This window comes from Elephas maximus, chromosome 10 (assembly GCF_024166365.1).
Source record: "Elephas maximus indicus isolate mEleMax1 chromosome 10, mEleMax1 primary haplotype, whole genome shotgun sequence".
Classification (NCBI taxonomy): domain Eukaryota; kingdom Metazoa; phylum Chordata; class Mammalia; order Proboscidea; family Elephantidae; genus Elephas; species Elephas maximus.
In genome coordinates, this window is record NC_064828.1 from 62,885,872 (window position 1) to 62,905,301 (window position 19,430).

General features: G+C 36.2%; 1 protein-coding gene across 2 annotated transcripts in view; it reads left to right on the top strand.

Moving 5' to 3' along the window:
- ATL1 (atlastin GTPase 1) overlaps positions 1 to 19,430 on the top strand; it is a 76,441-nt gene that overhangs the window by 51,692 nt on the left and 5,319 nt on the right. For both annotated transcript variants that reach the window (XM_049899023.1, XM_049899021.1), the window contains exons 7-11: positions 9,018 to 9,110; positions 10,483 to 10,621; positions 16,537 to 16,664; positions 17,732 to 17,788; positions 18,643 to 18,714. In XM_049899023.1, coding sequence (XP_049754980.1) covers positions 9,018 to 9,110; positions 10,483 to 10,621; positions 16,537 to 16,664; positions 17,732 to 17,788; positions 18,643 to 18,714 — 489 coding nt within the window. The remainder of the gene's footprint in view (positions 1 to 9,017; positions 9,111 to 10,482; positions 10,622 to 16,536; positions 16,665 to 17,731; positions 17,789 to 18,642; positions 18,715 to 19,430) is intronic.

The following is a 19,430-nucleotide window of genomic DNA, read 5'->3' on the forward strand; positions in this document are numbered from 1 at the left end:
GCCACAATAGTCCTGAGCCCTGGTCTGTTTAAATTATTCCTAGAACCCTGGATATGTCCAGTTATTCCTCAACTCTCTCAACTCTTAGGCATTGGAACCCTGGGAGTATTTGAGTTACGTGGCTAAAATAGAAGAGATGCAGCCTTGGTGATAGGTTTAGAGCCAGGTTCCTTAAAAATGATTCTTAGAGCACCTGAATAGAGGCACCTGGTGAACTTATTAAAAAGTTTAGATTTCTGAGCCTTACCCCAGTTCTGTTGAACCAGAATCCCTGGAGCTGGGACGAGGGAATCTTCACTCTCTGGGTCATCCTTAAGTACATAAAGTTTGAGGACTGTTTTAGCAACTGGGCACACACTGGCAGAGGGCATCTAAAGCAGGGGAGGTTCTGGTGGCAGAGAGATGGGGTGCCATTTCTGTGTGCATTTATATGTGCAGATAGTTTGTAAATTAAAGTTTACCTGTAATAGGAAAATAAGGATAAAACCTAAAAAAATGCCTTCACAAAATTTGAATTCCCTTCTCCTGAAAGCTTTATTTCATTCTTGGGCATATATTTTAGGACTATTTACATTCTCTTTCATGTCCTAAGTATTAAGCACTTCATCTTCTGGGTTAGTTAATTTATCCCAGTTTTTTCCTATAGCATTCTTAGTACTCATTTTCACATACTTAAAAGCCCACCAATACCCTAGATCTTAGAAATAGATTTGAATCTTTTTTGTGAGATAAAAACAAAAATTCTGTTCTTCAAATTTTTAGTGAGCAGATCAGTCCTACCAGTTTTAAGGCCAAACAGAAGGTTGCTGGGAAAACAATAGTAGGGGAGCATATAATATACAACCATATTAGTACAAGCCTTCTGTTCCTCACAATTTCTAATTCAAATTGGGCCTACATATGGAAAATTATGAATTATTTTATTCTAGTTTAATTATATTTAAAGACCCTTTATTCCCATGATTTTAGAATGTTAATTTGCAAAATAAATTCTTGGATAGGGATTTCAGCTATTCTAATGCAAAACATTCTGGGTCAAATATTTGTGATGATTGTAACTGCAGAGTAATACCAGAGAAATGCATGATCTCACTGAGAAAATGAGAGGCTGTTGTCTGCCTGCTTGGGCTGAAAATTGAAGGAAAAGATATGGTAGAGCTGAGGAAAAAGACAGCTATCTGAGAAAGCTGCCCTATCCCATCAGCCATCGTAGGAGTATTTACACCACAGAAATTGGCAAATGCTACACATCAGGGCATTTTTTGGTTAGAGACAGTTTACCAGCATATCACTGGTTGAGAGTATCAGGCAGGGGATGTGGAAGTTTGAACCCTGGTATTAATTTTGTGATTGCTAATTTGAAAAAATAAGACTTGATCTCCAGTTCTACAGATGGGTTTCATTATGTCAATTTGGGAAGATGCCCAGTAAAAGCAACTGAGAAATGAGACAGAAGTCTCCCAAGAAAAATGAAAAATATAACCAAATTCACATAGTCAATTTCATTTACTCTGATTCATGAACCTCTATTTTGTAAAAGTTTTTTTTTTTTTTCTCCTGACTAATCTCTATTTTCCAAAACAAATGTTTTAGGTAGAAATGTTCTGAACACAGATTTTGTATTTTGACAAAAATTTTGACAAGATTGAGCATCTTTTTAAAGATAGTAGTTTTTTTTTTTAATTCTCCTCTCCACAAGAATATCTCCTCTCCTGACAAGAATCTACCAAAAAAGGGGGCGGGGGAGGGGAAGGGGAGCCTCCATCTTAGTGAAACAAGAAATGTCCATAATCACAAACTAAGAATTATATGTGTTCAAGGAAAGAAGATATGACCCAAGGATTTTGTATCCAGCAAAATTGACGTTTAAGTATAAAGGGCACAAACTGTTAGCAACATGCAAGAATGCAAAGAATATTGTTCCCATGAGTCCTTAATGAAAAATCTAATAAAGAATGGGCTTCAGGTAATCAAAATGACTAGAAAGACATTGACATAAAGACTGGGAGTGAGCATGGAATGTATAAAGGATAAAAGGGAGAGTGCACTATATATAATGTCTATATTCTAGGAAGGAAGATGTGAAGAAAGGAAGGAAGAAAGGGGAGTACATATGCAAAAAAAAAACCCTTTTTAATGCTTTCATTAAATGCTTTTAGTAGTTGATAGTCATATTGGTATTGCTCTTCTGAGGCTATTCTAGTTCAATCATCCTCTGTGCTTAAAGAACCAAGATTCTCAATGAGTAAAAAAGGAAACACAGGTGTAAAGTAGAAGTTAAGTAAAATTCTGTGGTCCTGAATTTTAATTGGAAGTATCAATATGAATTCATGAGGTATTTTATCATATACATACATATATATTTACTTATATCCTAGCTCTGCCTTCTGAAAAGACCTAGAAACAATGACCAACCCAATAGCACTCCCCAGATTGTGATCATGAAGAAGTACCATTTCCTACTAAAAGAAACCAGTGCTTCTTGGAGAAATGACTGATTTTAGATCTGTGTGCTTCGATGGATCGCTTTTATATGGCCTTTCTAGCCATGGTCTTGTAACCCCCACCAAATGATTGAGTGGGACTATGCAAATAAGGTCAAGGGGATTGGTCAGCTTGCTAATAATGCAAATAAGGTACATGGCACCCTTGAGGCATGGGACCATGCAAATAAGGTGTATGGAACCCTAATGAGGGGACTGGTCAGTTTTACCATCCCACTAGGCTTAAAATGAGCCATTCCAGAGGTAGAAAGGGGGGACCTCACTACCACCAAGAAGAAGAGACAGAGCGGAGTGCATCCTTTGGACCTGGGGTCCCTGTGCTGAGAACCTCCTAGACCCAGGAGACAGAGAGCTATAACACCAGAGACAGTGCAAGACAGCAAGAAGTGGCAGCAAGCATGGCAGAGAACCAGCAGCAGCAGAACCAGGAGACTGGTAGGAGATGGCACACTGGGCTTCCCAGCCCACGGAGCAAGAAAGCTGAGAACCTTTTGGCAGGTAGCTTGAAAGCAGAGTGGGGTACCTCTGGGCACTTGTCTGTGGAGCTAAAGAGCTTTGTAACACTTGTCTGAGCAGGCCAAAGGCCAGCCTGGCCCACGGGGCCAAGAAGCTAAGGGCCAGAGATATGCCTGCCTATGGGCATGGCCAAGAAGCTTTCCTGACCAAAGAACTGTGTCCTGAGTCATTCCTGATTCTGAATTGTAACCTGTTACTTCCCTAATAAACCCCATAATCAGGAGTATTGTCTGTGGGTTCTGTGTAGCTACTACAATGAATTATCAAACCTTGCAGAGAAGTAGAGTGCCGTGGAAAGGAGAGCTGGTATCAGAATTGGTAAAATGGTTGGAGAGAAGAGGTATGTCTGACCTCTACTCCACAGGAATAAGCTTTGGGCTGATGCTGATGGTGATTCTCTCTCCCCCTTGTGAAGTTAGAGGAGGTCAGATGCCCCCACCATGCCATTTTTATAGCCCGGGACAGGAAATCAGCTTAGAACATCTTGTCATACCCACTAGACCATGTCAAAAGGACTCACTGGCCAGTAATGGACAATTTCAACTTAATTCATAATAATTATAGTGGACTGAAACTCATCAAATATACTTAAATCTCTAAAGTCACAATGATGTTTTAGAATAATGCCTAGTTGACCACCTTCTGACAATGATAGAGAACCAGTTCATTATCTTGAAAACTGATAAATATAAGGGGGAAAATCAAGCATTTTTATATGAACCATATCACTGGGTAACAACAATGGATGAGGGGAAGCTTCTCTTTATAAAAGTATTCCTACTAATAAATGAAAAAGAATTGAAAGAATTAAAATACCAACATTTTTTTTTTTTAGTGAGTTAGTAGATCTAAGCATTAAGCACCAACAGCTTCTAACTTCACAAAAGGAGACATAAACATAGACACACTTCCAATAGCCTTGCCAAAGAAATAAAACCTGAGTCAGGGTCAGACCAAGCCTCTGTGTCCAGCTGCCAATTTTCAGGAAATACAGAGTATAAAAGAACATGTTGAACCGTGCTGTGAATATGAAATTATCAAGGTCCAGGTTATAGGAAACTCTGTAGGTCAAATTCCCAGATTCTTCAACAGATAAATTTTAAGGAAAAGGAAGGGATGGAGGAGTAACCTGTAGATTAAAAGAGACTTAAAAGATATATCAAAAAACTTTAATGAGCAAGAATAAAAAATAAAAATTCAGTTGGAAACTCAGAAGATATAAAATTTTAGAAAGATAATTTGAAGATAGCTAATTTCATTAAAAATATTCTGATTTTTCCTCAATTTCCTACATTTTTTCACAAGCCAGAATTTGAAGTATCTCTCAACCTAACTTATAAAAGCATGCTTAAATCAATTCTCAGATTTTTTCATCAAATTGTAAATTACATGTTTTATGCTTACCTTTGGGGAAGTACACACTGATTTTTGAAGTAAGACCCAGGTTTGAATGCTGGCTTTCCCCTCTCTGGCTGTGTGACTTTGGGCAAGTTACTTAATGCCTGAGGAATGAGTAGAGGTTTTATTTTTTATATATGAAGGGAATAATAACTATAAATTATCTTTTGGGACTGTTGCAGGGATGCATGAAATATCATGTGTAGAATTCCTAGTACTGTAGTGGGCATATAACAGGCACTCAATAAATGAAAGCTACTATTACTTTGGTTTCAGTAGGTTTTGGGTAGGGCCCAAGAATTCTGTTCTTTTAAAAGCCTCCCAGATGATTCCACTGATTGTTCAATTTTGGGGAACATGGTCCTTCCAGATGTGAACAACTGTTCAGCTTCAAGGTTGTTTATCAATGCATTGCTTAGAATAATTGAAAACTGAAAAATATCTAATTTTCTAACACCAGGAGATTGTTGAAATAAATTATGGCTCATCCAGGTGCTATAGTACTATGTGGCCATTAAAATACAGAGTAATAACTAACGTAGCACTATGTACCAGGCACTATTACATGTATTATCTGGAAACCCTGGTGGTGTAATGGTTAAGTGCTACGGCTGCTAACCAAAAGGTCAGCAGTTCAAATCCACCAAGCGCTCCTTGCAAACTCTATGGGGCAGTTCTACTCTGTCCTATAGGGTCACAATGAGTCAGAATCAGCTCAATGGCAACAGGTTTGGTTTTGGGTTTTTATGTATTATTTTATTTAGTAGTCCTGAGAGGTGGGTACCATTAATTCCTCTATTTTCCATATGAGGAAACTGAGACAAAAAATAGTTGAGTAATTTGCCCAGACACACCCCTAGGAATGTGGCATGCCAAGAATTAGACCTTGGTTGTCCAATTCTGCAGTAAATGTGTTCTTAATGACTACATTATGCTTGCGCTCAAATAAAATAGTATAAGATATATAAAACTAGTTCATGATATACAAAGCTGTCCATAATATATTGGTAAGTGAAATAAAAGCAAGTGACAAGATAACATTCACATCTGCTTCCATTTTTGTAAGAAAAAAAAAATCATTGAAAATCATTAGAAGGACATATGATCAGGATTTGCCTCAGGAGTGGGTGGTTTTTATTTTCTTCTTTTTGCTTATTTGTATTTTAGAAAATTTCTAGATTGAACATATTACTTTTGTAATAAGAAAAGCAAACTAAAATAATAAAAAATAAAAGGAGGGAGCAAGAGCAGCAGGAGAAAAAGCACGCCGGCCAAGAATAGAACAGTCTGGACTTGGGGTGGGCGGTGTTGGGGCAGATTACATAAGAAATGGAGAACATTGTTGGAGAAAAATAGGTGGATGCTGCAGTAGTATGGGAAGGGTGAAGAAGGCAAAACCATGCTATGCCATTTTTACTTTCTACAAGAGATTGCAGGAAGTAAAGGAGAACATAGACAAAGGAGAGAGAAAGAGTGCCAGAAAGCAATACAAAGAACCTAAGACCTACAGAGATTTGCTGTGGGATGTACTATCCTCTTCAATCCCAAAAACAGTGGGGAAAAATATGCATAAAACAAAGGAAATAAATATTGTAAAGGAGTCTCAGAAATAATAAATCAGAATAGAATCTCAAACTATCTAGTTTGCTTCCCTTCTCTCTTCCCGCATATTAATTTTTTACAAATAACCGGGCCAATTCAAAATCAGGTGAGCTAAAAATTAGAAATGAACCAGACATTCAAGTGTAGAAGCTGCAAAATAAAAAGAAAAAAGTATCATTGGAAAAGAGATTAAGAGCATACATTACTGGAGTAATTAAGAAAATGGATTAAGATTTCAAACAGATTACCCTCAAAGAAACAGCAGAAAACATGAGCTCGTTTTAAAAAAAAAAAAAAAAGACATAAAGAGAAGACAGTAGTAGAGGATAAAAATTTGGTTGGTTGATCAAGAAAGAAATGGAAGGGAAAAGTTAACATTGCAGAGAGATCAAAGGCATATTAGAAGTGACGAAACAAAAAAAAAATGAAAACTTAATCATGAGAGATGAGAGGAGGCAGACTTGATTGAGAAAGCATACAAAACAAAATGGCAAAGAAAAAAGAGATACAAAGAATTTTATAGAGAAGATAACAGATATGGAAGAAATGCAGAGGCTATATCACCAGAGACAGATTTATCATGATTCTAATGAAGTTTGAGCTTCAGGGCTTCTTGCTTGCATGAACTCCCTCCAAGGCCCTGGGAGGGGTCCTAGCAATGTGTTCTACATGTCATTATTTTGGTAAAATTTGCAGATATTTATACTCAAGCTGCTATTAGTGTCATGTCAATGTCATGATTTAACAAAAACAAAAATAGCAAACAAAAGGGAAAATGATAAGAGGAAGTATTAGTGTGCTAATTTTCTCATGTCAGGGAGTTAAAAAATGAAATATGTGTTTTAAAAACATGATTCCAAAGGAAAAAACAGACAAGCAAATATTGACGAAAGACTTGAACAGGCGCTTCACAAAGGAGAATGAAACAAATAGCCAATAAACACATGAAAAGATGCTCAGTTTCATTAGTCATCAGGGAAATGCAAATTGAAACCACAATGGGTTACCAATCCAAACCCATCAGAATGGTTAAAAGATAGAATATACAAAGTATTGGTGAGGATATGTAGCACCAGGAACCCTCCAGCAGTGCTGGCGGGGTTATAAATTGGCACATTTTGGAAAACTGGGAGTATCTGGTGATCCTAAACATATACATACTCAGTAATTCTGCTCCTAGGTATAGATCCAACAGAAATGCATACATACGTTAATTAAAAGACACAAGAATGTTCATGACAGCACTATGCATACCAGTCCAAAACTATAAACAATGAAATGCCTATCTACAGTAGAATGAATATTCACATAAAGCCATATTATGCAGTGATAACTATGAATGGTGTACAATTATGCAATAATATGAATCTCACAAGCATAACGTTGAGTGAGAGAAGCTGGACGCAAAGAATAAATTGTGTATGATTTCATTTATATAAATTATAAAAACAGGCAAAAACTAATCTGTGCTGATAGAAGCCAGAATAGTGGTTACCCTTACGCAGGTGGAAGTGAATGGAAGGAAGCCAGAATGGGGGGCAGGGGAGCTTCTGGACTGCTGGACATTTTCTGTTTCTTGATCCAGGTGCTGGTTCCATGGCGTATTCACTTTGTGAAAATTCATTGAACTGTACACTTACATGTACAGTTTTCCCTATGTAGACTATTTCAATAAAAGATTTCAAAAATTAACACAAGACTGCAACCTTTAAGTTTTTCAAATATTTTTTCGTAACTTCAAAGGAATTTATTAGAACTTCTTGTGGTGAGAAGTCATTTATTGAAATTAAACAATTTCTTAAATATCTCAGTTTCCTTTGTTAAATTCAAGTATATTTCATTTAAATACTTTTTATTTAAAATGCCACATATAAAATGATCCCTTTTTTAATCAAATTATTTTTCTCCTTTTTTTTGCTCTTTGGCCCTCCTCTATTATAATACATAGGAATATGTTCACCAAATGCTAACTATGGTTATATCCAAGAGATGGGATTTAGGGTGCTTTTTAAAATCTCTTTTCTCAACTTTATTATAAATATAGTTTGAATTTTTTATGATGAGCAGGTATTTGTATCATTTCAAATAAACATTAAAATAATTTGTTTAAGAAAGGCCAGTCTTGTGTATTATGTCTACATTCAGCTATAGCCATCAGAAAGGACATATTCTACACAAAATCTGATTATGGTTACTGTTATGGATTGAATTGTGTCCCCCAAATATGTGTGTCCACTTGGCTAGGCCATGATTCCCAGTATTGTATGGTTGTACACCATTTTGTGATCTGATGTGATTTTCCTATGTGTTGTAAATCCTACCTCTAGGATGTTAATGAGGCAGGATTGAGGCAGTTAGGTTAATGAGGCAGGACTCGATCTACAGGATTAGGCTGTATTTTGATTCAATCTCTTTTGAGATAAGAGAGAGAATTGAGCAGAGAGGAGAAGGACCTCATTCTACTCAGAAAGTAGTGCCAGGAGCAAAGGGTGTCCTTTGGACCCAGGGTCCCTGTGCTGAGACACTCCCAAACCAGGGGAAGATTGATGACAAGGACCTTCTTCTAGAGCTGACAAAGAGAAAGCCTTCCCCTGGAGTTGGCACCTTGAATTTGGACTCTAGCCTACTAGACTGTGAGAGAATAAACTTCTGTTTCTTAAAGCTATCCACTTGTGGTATTTCTGTTAAATAGCAGCACTAGATAACTAAGACAGTTGCTTAGCACCATTCAGCCAGTTTGAGGGCCATCCCTGTCTCTCATCTCGATTTGTCACTTTGTGAGCAGCTTTCTGTTAACACTAAGCATAACCATATAGGATGATCTCATAGGGGAGAGACTACTTAGAAACTTTAGAAGGTTTTATGTTTGCTTTTTAATTTCATAATGTGGTTAAAAAAAAAAACTATTGACAATAACATCATTTTAACTTATTTCAATAAAAAGCAGAGGGAGGCACCTTGAAGTTCCCTTATCAATCCTTTCTTATTGTTTTTTAGAGTCTGATATTTCTTGTTCGAGACTGGAGTTTCCCATATGAATTTTCATATGGAGCTGATGGTGGTGCCAAATTCTTGGAAAAACGCCTCAAGGTTTGTTAGCTATCTAGGTGCATGACATTTCACCAGTAAAATCTGAAGTGTATTACTTTTGTTGAATGATTTCCTGAATAGGTACTCAGTAGCCATAATCTCAGCTAACCCTCATACTATCTTTATGAACAAATTAAGATTGATATTTAATAAAATACTATTAGTTACAATTTGAAATATTATCAATAACTTTGATTCAGATAGATTAACCAGAAATGAATTACTCCTAAAGATAAAACTTTGAGGAATTAAATCAGTCCCAGACTATCAGTGTAAATATCTAGATTCATGTTTTTTTACTTAGTAGAGTTTTAAAAGTTAATTTAACAGATACACTTAATTTTGAAATCCACGAAGTCAATCCTAGGATATTTTGCTAATAGTTTACAGGAAGTGAAATTAGAAGGCCTTCCATCCTTCACATGACAGCTCAATATTGTATGAGTTGTTTACGTTGAGCAGATATCACAAAAATGCCTAAGGAGAAATCAGAAATCAGAAAAAAACAAAACTGAGATTAAAAGTTCCTTGATAATCGTGGATTTCTCAACTTACCTTTTATAGTTACTTTTAGGTAGTTTATCTATACCAAATGCTGTCAAATACATCTTTAAAAAAAAAAAGAAGGCCAATTTAGCTTTTAAGTAAACACCCAGCTATTAAGATGTCTTTTGAGAATTTAGATGTATAACCAGGTGACAAGAGGCTACCTTGAGTATCTCCTGAAAAGAAGGTAGGAATATCTTATGATCTATTTGTGTCTCCTGTGTGTACTTTGAATTAAAGAAAATTTGAAAAATACATATTATATATTGCTATATAATATATATTAAAAAAAGTTTTTTTTTTATACAGCAATATGTAATATATATAGCTATATATAATATATATAGCTAGAGTAAAACCCTCCTAATTTGTACTAAAAAATGGGAAGGCCTATCTGAGTTAGTGTAAGAGTAGACACTTATTCGTTGTAATTAATTAATTAATTATATCATGTACATGCTATTCTTGGAGTCCTGGTGGTACAGTGGATAGGATCTTGGCTGCTAACCAAAAGGTCAGCAGTTCAAATCCACCAGGCACTCCTGGGAAACCCTATGAGGCAGTTCTACTCTGTCCTATAGGGTCACTATGAATTGGAATCAATTAAACCACAATAGGTTTAGCTTTTTTTTTTTTTAATGTTATTCTTAGATATGGCTGTGTGAGCAAATTTACCCGAGACCTTATTCTTTCTTCAGTAGCAGCCCCACCATGTCATTTTTATCATTGTGGGGCTAGACAGACAGCAAATAAAAGATGCCACAGAATTCCTTTGCAGTTCAATGTGTGTTGAAAGCAGTTTAAACATAACAATGACTTACTGCAGGTCTCAGGGAATCAGCATGAAGAACTACAGAATGTTCGAAAACACATCCATTCCTGTTTCACCAAAATTTCCTGTTTTCTGCTACCTCATCCTGGCTTGAAAGTAGCTACCAATCCAAACTTTGACGGAAAACTGAAAGGTTTGTCTTTTAATGAGTATGTTTGCATCAGTCTGATTATGAAGAGTTATCCACTAGGCTTATGACTGCTAGTTTAGTTTATACACTGATGTGAGGCTGATAATTAGAAATTGTCAGGAGAATTGGGAATCCTGGACTAATGCTGGAATACCTCCTGGATGAACTGTGGGATTCTATGGGTGCTGAAGGTGTACACTGCCTGAGAAAGTAGGCCAATGCTTGCATTAACCCAGGAGGCGGTACCCCTAACCCTCACCTCTGTGCAGTAAGAAATGTTCTTTAATGTCTTTAATTTTCCTTATTTACCTTAAAAGGGAAAAGTAGATGTCTGTCTTATTGAGATGCTGTGTTGTTGTTATATAAAAAATATATAGAGAGACTGGAAAAAAAACATAGTAGTACTGAATTCAAGCTCTTTAAAACTGTTACTAAAGAATTTAATAATAAGTTATTAAAAACCTCACTAAAAAGAAAATTCTGCTCTGGATTAGGAGCAGTTTCTTAAAAAGAAAACAAAAAGCACTAGCCACCAGAGTTTCCACAGTATATAATTATCTCTTTAATAGAGGCATGACTGATGGTTTAAGATTCCGAAGTAACTCGTTTAATACAAGAGGGAGCAGGGGTCTTGGGAAATGGAAACTGATCTTTCTTAATAGATAATCACCAGGTCTTTAGATATATGCTTTGCAGTTAAATAAAATGTAGTACAAAGGCATTTCTGGCCTGTTTTACTGGTAAGCCTAGGCATTTGCTTAATTTACTGTGGCCTTTCTGCATTGTGTCGGGGGGACACAGAAACATAACAAGCTTTTCAGCATGATTGCTCTAAAATGGATTTAAAATTACTTTTAAAAAAAGGCAGTAAAACTTGTAGACAATTTATGGCAATTGGCAGATTTAAAAAACAAAAGTATTATTTTTTCCCCTGTATCCCTGGATGACTCAACGGCACTGGGTGTTTGGGATCCCTGGATATGCTCTCAGATACCTTTTATTTAACTTTGGCAATTGGTATCATAATTATGATCCCAAATTTCTCAATCATTAGTGTTTTTATACACGTTTTAAGTTATCTTACCTTTATACAATAAAATAGACAGCTTACGTAAGCACATATTAATGCATGGATGACAGTATCCTAAAATTTCACTGTTACTACTCATGAATTCGGAGCCTTGGTGGCACAGTGGTTAAGAAAGAGCCTGGCTGCTGACCAGAAGGTCAGAAATTCAAATCCACCAGCCGCTCCTTGGAAGCTCTATGGTGCAGTTCTACTCCATCCTACGGGGTCACTGTGAGTTGGCATCGACTCAATGGCAGTGTGTAGGGTAGATAGTGAATGCCTAGGTGGTGCAAATGGTTAACAATTGGCAGCTAACTGAAAGGGTGGAGGTTTGAGTCCACCCAGAGGCATCTTAGAAGAAAGGCCTGGTGATCTACTTGCAAAATATCAGCCACTCAAATTCCTATGGAGCACAGTTGTACTCTAACACGCATGGCATAGCCATGATCAGAATTGACTTGACAGCAACTAGAGTGAACACAGGCCTCTTAATACTCTGCAATTAACTAATGGATTCAATTCATTTTGAATAAGTTACATAGAGGGCTTCCACAAGCTTCTCTTTCTTCTCTGGAGTTGAGCGACTGTAAACAGGCAGAGGAGGGTCAGGCCTTCAACAACGGTTCTTTATTGGGACAAAAAAATACTCTAGCTTGTTCCATTACTGTAGTATACTGTTACAGTTCTTAAATTAACTGATACATTTTGCAGTGAAAGAGCTCAGAGTGCAAATTTAAGAAAATCACATGGATATGGAATCCCACTCTTTTAACAGATTTGTTCTCCCCCAAATTTTACTCACATATCTAAACATACCTTGGCCTGTAGAATTAGTTTATACTTACTTATAAGCTGTGGGTTTACCAAAGCACCTAGCCTGGGAGAAAGAGAAATGAAAGGCCACTTCAGTTGTCCATAAAAAGTTCCATTTTAATGAGGCTTTATATACCTTAGAGGAATGCTACCAAATTCCTCTTGGGTGCAGAAATGTTCTACTTTGTTTCAGCTTTCTTGGGCAGTTTTGGAGGTCTGCTATGTACATTATTTTTCCATTCCATCCTGAATCTTATAATTTAGTGTAATTTCTATCCAGGATGCCTTGTCAGCTGGTCATGCTGTTCTCCAGAGGGCTGGCATTTGAGTGGCTGTCACTGGGGGGAAGAAATGTCTCTGAATAAACAATCCTATAAAAATTCTTTGATGATAATTTCTCACATACTCTCTCACACCTTATAGAAATGACTTTGTAGTTCATTATCAATAGTAATATTTGTTATAATTACTATTTTTCATGGTTCATCACATTATTGCAATTATTATTCTTCTCTTTCCAGTGTCACTAAAAACTTATACTATGATTATATTTGCTATTAATTTAATAGCTTCCCACATACAGAGGAAGTCAAAAGGCTCAAAAGTGCTGAATCACATTTATTCCTGCTACATTCAGCCAGTTGTTGAGTGGCTATACTGAATACCTCTCTTAGCATAGCAAATATGATGTAATTCACCAAGAGTCACCCTTTTTTGAGGTTGCTCTTTGTTATAACACTCTCTGTGGAATGACCAGGTAACCACATCAGAAGCTGTGAAGCTGCTTCCTTAGGAGCTCCAGTTAGACTCCAGAAAGTATAACCAAATGCCATAGCAAGGTGATTGTTTTAAAACGTGTGTTTCCAATGACAGAATCAGGTAATCCTTGCCAGAAAGTATCTTGCTGGGTTAATTTACACAGCAGCGCTACACTGGTGCATTTGCCCTGTGGAATTCTTGTAAAGTATGCATCATGTTCCCAATTATTGACAGATACATAGATTAGCATAGCCCCTGAATTCCTGGCATGGTTTTACTTTTGTGGCAAAAATTATTGAAGATGAAAACAGAACATCACCCTGAATAATCACCTACCCACACATATTTATTGAATACTTGCAGTGGGCCAAAGCTTGTTGGCATTACAGTTCGCCCTTTCAATCTGCATGAAAGCAGCAGAGGTAATTCTCAATTCAGGTATGCCATTTGATCCCCCTGAAAAAGCTCAGATGTTTTCTAATACCCAAACTCCCTGTAAGGATGGCATATGTGTATGTAGTCTTTGAGGATGTACATATACATAGGAAGTTGCTATGCACAGGAAATTGCTGCCCAATGGTACTTCATTGTAGGTGGCATTGAAGTATCAGTCGCTTCTCAGTCATGTTTTCCTTTTGAAACAAGTAATCAGTCTAGGCACAAGATATGTTGTATAAGTGTCTTGTTCTTGTGTCACAGAGATTTTACTAGAATGCTTTTTCACAAGGGAACTCATCTTGTAGAATCATTTCCTTAAATCTTGAACCAAATATTCATTCAGCCAAAATGTATGTGTCAGGAAGCCCTGGTGGCATGGAAGTTAAGTGCTCTGGCTGCTAACCAAAAGGTTGGCAGTTCGAATCTATCAGGCGCTCCTTGGAAACTCCATGGGGCAGTTCTACTCTGTTCTGTAGGGTTGCTATGAGTTGGAATCGACTTGACAGCGATGGGTTTTTACTGTCAGGCTCTGTTCCCAGTGACAAGGATGTATCAGTGAACAAAACATGAAATGCATGCCTTGACACAGTTTCCAGTCTAGCGAGTGGAAGGAGTCAATAAATAAGTAAAGCAGTGTGTGCTTGGTGGTCATAAGTGCTATGGAGAAGAATAACGCAAAGAACAGGGACAGGGTCTGTGGAGTGGGAAGGGAGTTGTAATTTTAACTAGGGTGAGCAGAGAGGTAGCTGAGTTGTATGGCTTTCCAGGAGAAGGCACTCCATGCAGAGAGAAGAGTAAGTACAAAGACCCTGAGGTGGGAGCTCATCTCTGCAAATTGATCTGAACTGGTTTACAAATGTTCAGGGTCATGTACTTACTCTATTAAATTAATATTGTTGGTAAGAGCTCACCACTTGTGAATGTTTTGAATATATTGTTCATATTTTCTGAATCCAAAATCAGGACACCTGGCATTGGTCCCAGTGAGAACAAAGTTATAGAATGACTAATACTAGGTATATACAAGCAAATTAACTTCAGAACACATTTTTAATTCAAGTGTACGGTTATGTGATGGTTACTTTAATGACAGTTGCTGCACTTGGTGTATAAGATACATTCCAATTTTATAGGGAAACTTCAGGAGAAATACTGTAAATACATGGTTTCAAAGTAGTTTTTAAGGAGAAATTTTTTGTTTATGTAATACATCATGTTTTATATCAGGAAGAATAAATGTTCTAGATATACAGTAATATCTACTATGAAAAAAGTATAAAATCATATAGTAAAAAAATTTAATGGCATCAGTAAATACAGATACATAGCAAGCAACACAACAGAGAAATGTGGTAATATAAAAACAAATACCAGTATTGTATTTCAGTGAATGTTGGTAACCAAAAAGCAAACCATAATAATAAATACATTAGAATATATCCATACATAGTACAAAGCAAAATTATCCATAAAAATTGTACAATGCAAGCATACATACAAAAATAAATTTGTATAAACTTGTATACAAACCAAACAAAACCCGTTGCCATCAAGTCTATTTCGACTCATAACTACCCTATAGGACAAAGCAGAACTGCCCCCATAGGGTTTCCACGGAGCAGCTGGTGACCCAAACTGCCAGCCTTTCGGTTGGCAGCTGAATGCTTAACCACCGTGCCACCAGGGCCCCAAACTCTTATACAAGTATCCATAAGACACGGACACTAAAATTTAAAGTGGTACAAAACATGAAACAAAGTAAGTTTGAAGACTCTCCAACATTATGCTTATGGATATCGTAGGAGCAGCAAGCGAAGGGATAAAACATGAATTCTGTGGTATTGCCACATGCATTATGGCTATGATAACAAGCAGGAAAAACACAAATATAATCATAAGGTTTTCATCTTTCTTCTTAAGACCTCAAAAATTACCAGCCCCAAAGCCTGAAAACTTAAGAGCCTCTACTGAAATCCAGGTTTTTTTTATTATTACAGGCAGTTACTGCATTTACTTAGAAACCAAGTCACTGGACATATTGTGCTTCTTAATATATTTTGTACATATACATATCTATACATATTTTTCTATAAGTTTGAAATATGATTTAAGAAATTATCACTGTGTTCAAAGACTCCTCCAAAGGCTTTTCTGTGTTACTTTGCTAAGTATGCTAGGGTCAAGTATGCTATGACATGGGTTATATGTAATCAATTTATGCCAAACATGATAGGTAAATAACTCAGACTACCTCTGATTGATATGGGGCCTAGGTGGCCTTTTCTTGCTGTTATTTTGTGTTGCTGACTTCCACCACTAGAGGTAGCATCATCACCATAATCTTTTTGAACTCTCACCACAGCTCACTGAGTACTAAACACTTCTCATAATGTGAGCATTCATGTGAGACAAAGCAATTTCTGGATACATTTTCTGGAAGGAATGCACCTTTTAAGCCAGTAACTGTCTGGCCTTTTCCCCATTTATGAGCCAATATATACATAAAACCACAAACAAGACTTGAAGACATCATAACGCACAAAATGGCTGCATGAATGGGTTATATAAAATAACATTTAGTATCAAGGAAGCTATTTTATAGGTAGAAGACAAGATAAATACTTAATTGCAGTGGAAATAAGAGAGACCAGCAGTAGAAATATGAGCAAGAACATTGATCCTGAGTAGAGCAAGTTTCATTTGTTTAAATGATGGGAAATGAGTGATGGCATGGTCAATCACTGGGGAAAAATGGAGGAAACCAAGGGATGTTTTATTCTATGGTGTGGAAGACTGGATAGGATTTTTAAAATAATGATGAGTTTGCTTTTACTTGTAGAAATAGATGATGAATTCATCAAAAACTTGAAAATACTGATTCCTTGGCTACTCAGTCCTGAGAACCTAGATATTAAAGAGATCAATGGGAATAAAATCACCTGCCGAGGTCTGGTGGAGTACTTCAAGGTATTACTCTCATTTCTGGAGCATTTGTGAGTACTTAGGTTTGACGTGTACTGCAATGTAGTTCCTACATGAAACCAAAAAATGTGGACTCTGGAATATGGGCGCACAGGTATGAAGACTCTAAAAAATGATAAAAATTATGAGATTCCCAAGAGAAGCTTGTTTTCTGAAATTACTTTTTGAGCAAACTCCTTAGAGGTAACTTTATTTACTGCCCCTTTTATCTTGGGGAAATATTTCTTTGAAAGACAAATGTATCTAAGAGTTGGAAACATCTCCTGCCCCCCCCACCCCCCGCCCTGGGTTTTCCCTACATACCTTGTAGACCTTAGTCATGAACTATACTGAATTTTACCTCCATCTAAAAATTTTCCCCAAGGGGCTATACTTTGGCTACTGGACAAAATTCTTCCATGTTTTCTGTTCTCTGGACCCAAGGGCCAGTTTGAAGTAGAATTATTTTAAATTTGCTTTTACCAGTTTACCTCAGATGGAAAATCATGGTAGGACCTAATACAATACTTTTACCAACCTGCATATGTAATGGAGAATTTCAGTTACCAACCTAATTTGTGGGATCAATGCTCCAAGGACTAAAAATATCAATTTTTAAAATTCATATTTTGTTATTTAAAATGCTATCAGAGACCTCCTGTGTGATCCACTTATCTTCATCTCTCAGCAATACATGACATTTTATTTATCATAAAATTTCTAGTCGTACTGTGCATAATGCTGTGGAGAAGGCCCTTGACGCAAATCCGTTCCTTAAAGCTTATGACATCAGCAAGGGACAAATTTCTGTGGGTAGCTGAAAGAGGGAGGTTACTCCCAGCAGAAAGATCTGAAATAGTTTTAAAGGAAGTGGCAATGAGTTGAGCTTTTAAAAGGCATTTCAAAAAAAGGGAGCAACATGAACAAAGAAAGAATTAAAGCTGAGCAAAGGAAATAATTATAGGTTCCTGAAAGTATTTTTTGAATTGTCAAGACTTTAGAATACAATTTAACACAATTAGAGAAATATTAGATGGAATCGTGTAAATATAAATTTTTTTTTTCTTTTTTAGGCTTATATCAAGATCTATCAAGGCGAAGAATTACCACATCCCAAATCCATGTTACAGGTAATTTATTAATCAGGAGGCATAAAGTTTTAAAACATATTTGTTGCTAAAGCTAAGCTTTCATGCTTGTATTCATATATGCTCCAATCCGGCTGTCAGGAATTGCTGTATATAAATATTGGACGGAATGATTTATTGGGAGATTATTTTCCTATTTTACCCATTTTGTGTGTTCAATAAGTATTTTTCACATACACCTATATCCGCTACACTTGTGCTGAAATATGAATTCCTTAAACCAGAAAGTTTTCATTCTTGGTACTGTATTTGTTAATAAAACAGACTCATACTGTGATTTAGATTCAAACATGTAGCAAGAAGAAAAAAGCAGGTCCAGGTTTTAAACAAGTTATCTCCACATTTAAAATTAAAAAAGTAGAAACTAATTTTTTCCTTACATATTGTTTAAATTTCACTAAGTTCTTAATAGTTCCTTTTTGTCATCAGTGATATATTGTTCCATCAACAATAGTCCTTAAGCTTAAGTCATACACGCACACACATAATCTGTATAAAATTGACTATTATTTCCCATGTTTTGGGTTTCCCATATTTTCCCATATATTTGCATTTGGTGAAAGGCTTAAAAATATTTTGTAAAAGGTAAAAAAATCCTCAAATAAAAATTCATTTCAGAATTGTGGCTTATTGAATAAGATTCTTTTTTATACATTTTGAAATTTTTATTTTATTAATATTTTTGAAATGTAGAAATATTTCAACAGTTTCAAATTATTTGATGACTTTGGTTTCTTGCACATTTCTTGTACATGCTGCTTTGAAATGAGAGCTGCCTGTGAAAGTTTAATAAATATGAACTCTATTTTAAATCGTATTTTGTACTTTGTCCAAAGGCCACAGCAGAAGCTAACAATTTAGCAGCTGTGGCAACTGCCAAGGATACATACAACAAAAAAATGGAAGAGGTAAGAATAAACTATTTTAAATAATGTTTTAAATAAAACCAGTATTTCTTTGCTGAATGTATTTTTTTCCAACTCACACTGTATACACATGGGAAGACAAGGTGGCTTTGCCTTATTCTTCTTCCTCATCCTTTTGTGTATTACAGTATTGTATTCCTAAAATTTTTTTTAAACAAAAGAAAAAAGCTATGTATGTACAATTGTAAAGGCATTTTAAATGAATTGTTCCTATTTATAGTATATCACTACTCCCTTTTTTTGGTCAAATCTTCCCATTGTAAGATTTTTTGGTTAACATAGAATATGCTAACCTCTCCACTACACCTCCCTACATTCCGCAGGTCCAGTATTTCCCTCTCATAGACAAAAAGTTTTAGGAAAAAAGAAACTAAACCTTATGGGCCAGTATTTCTATATACTGTATTTCTGTTTTTACATTCCAAATTAGGATGCACTTTATAGTTGTGCATATCTACTAATGTGATAGAGGGACTTTTTTTCCTTCAAAATATAAAATCAAAAAAGTAAATCTAAAATCGTTGGAGTCTTAGAGTCAAGGGGAAACCCTGGTGGCACAGTGGTTAAGTGTTACAGCTGCTAACAAAAAAGGTCACCAGTTCAAATCCACCAGGTGCTCCTTAGAAACTCTGGGGGGCAGTTCTACTCTGTCTATAAGGTTGCTATGAGTCAGAATCGACTTGACAGCAATAGGTTTG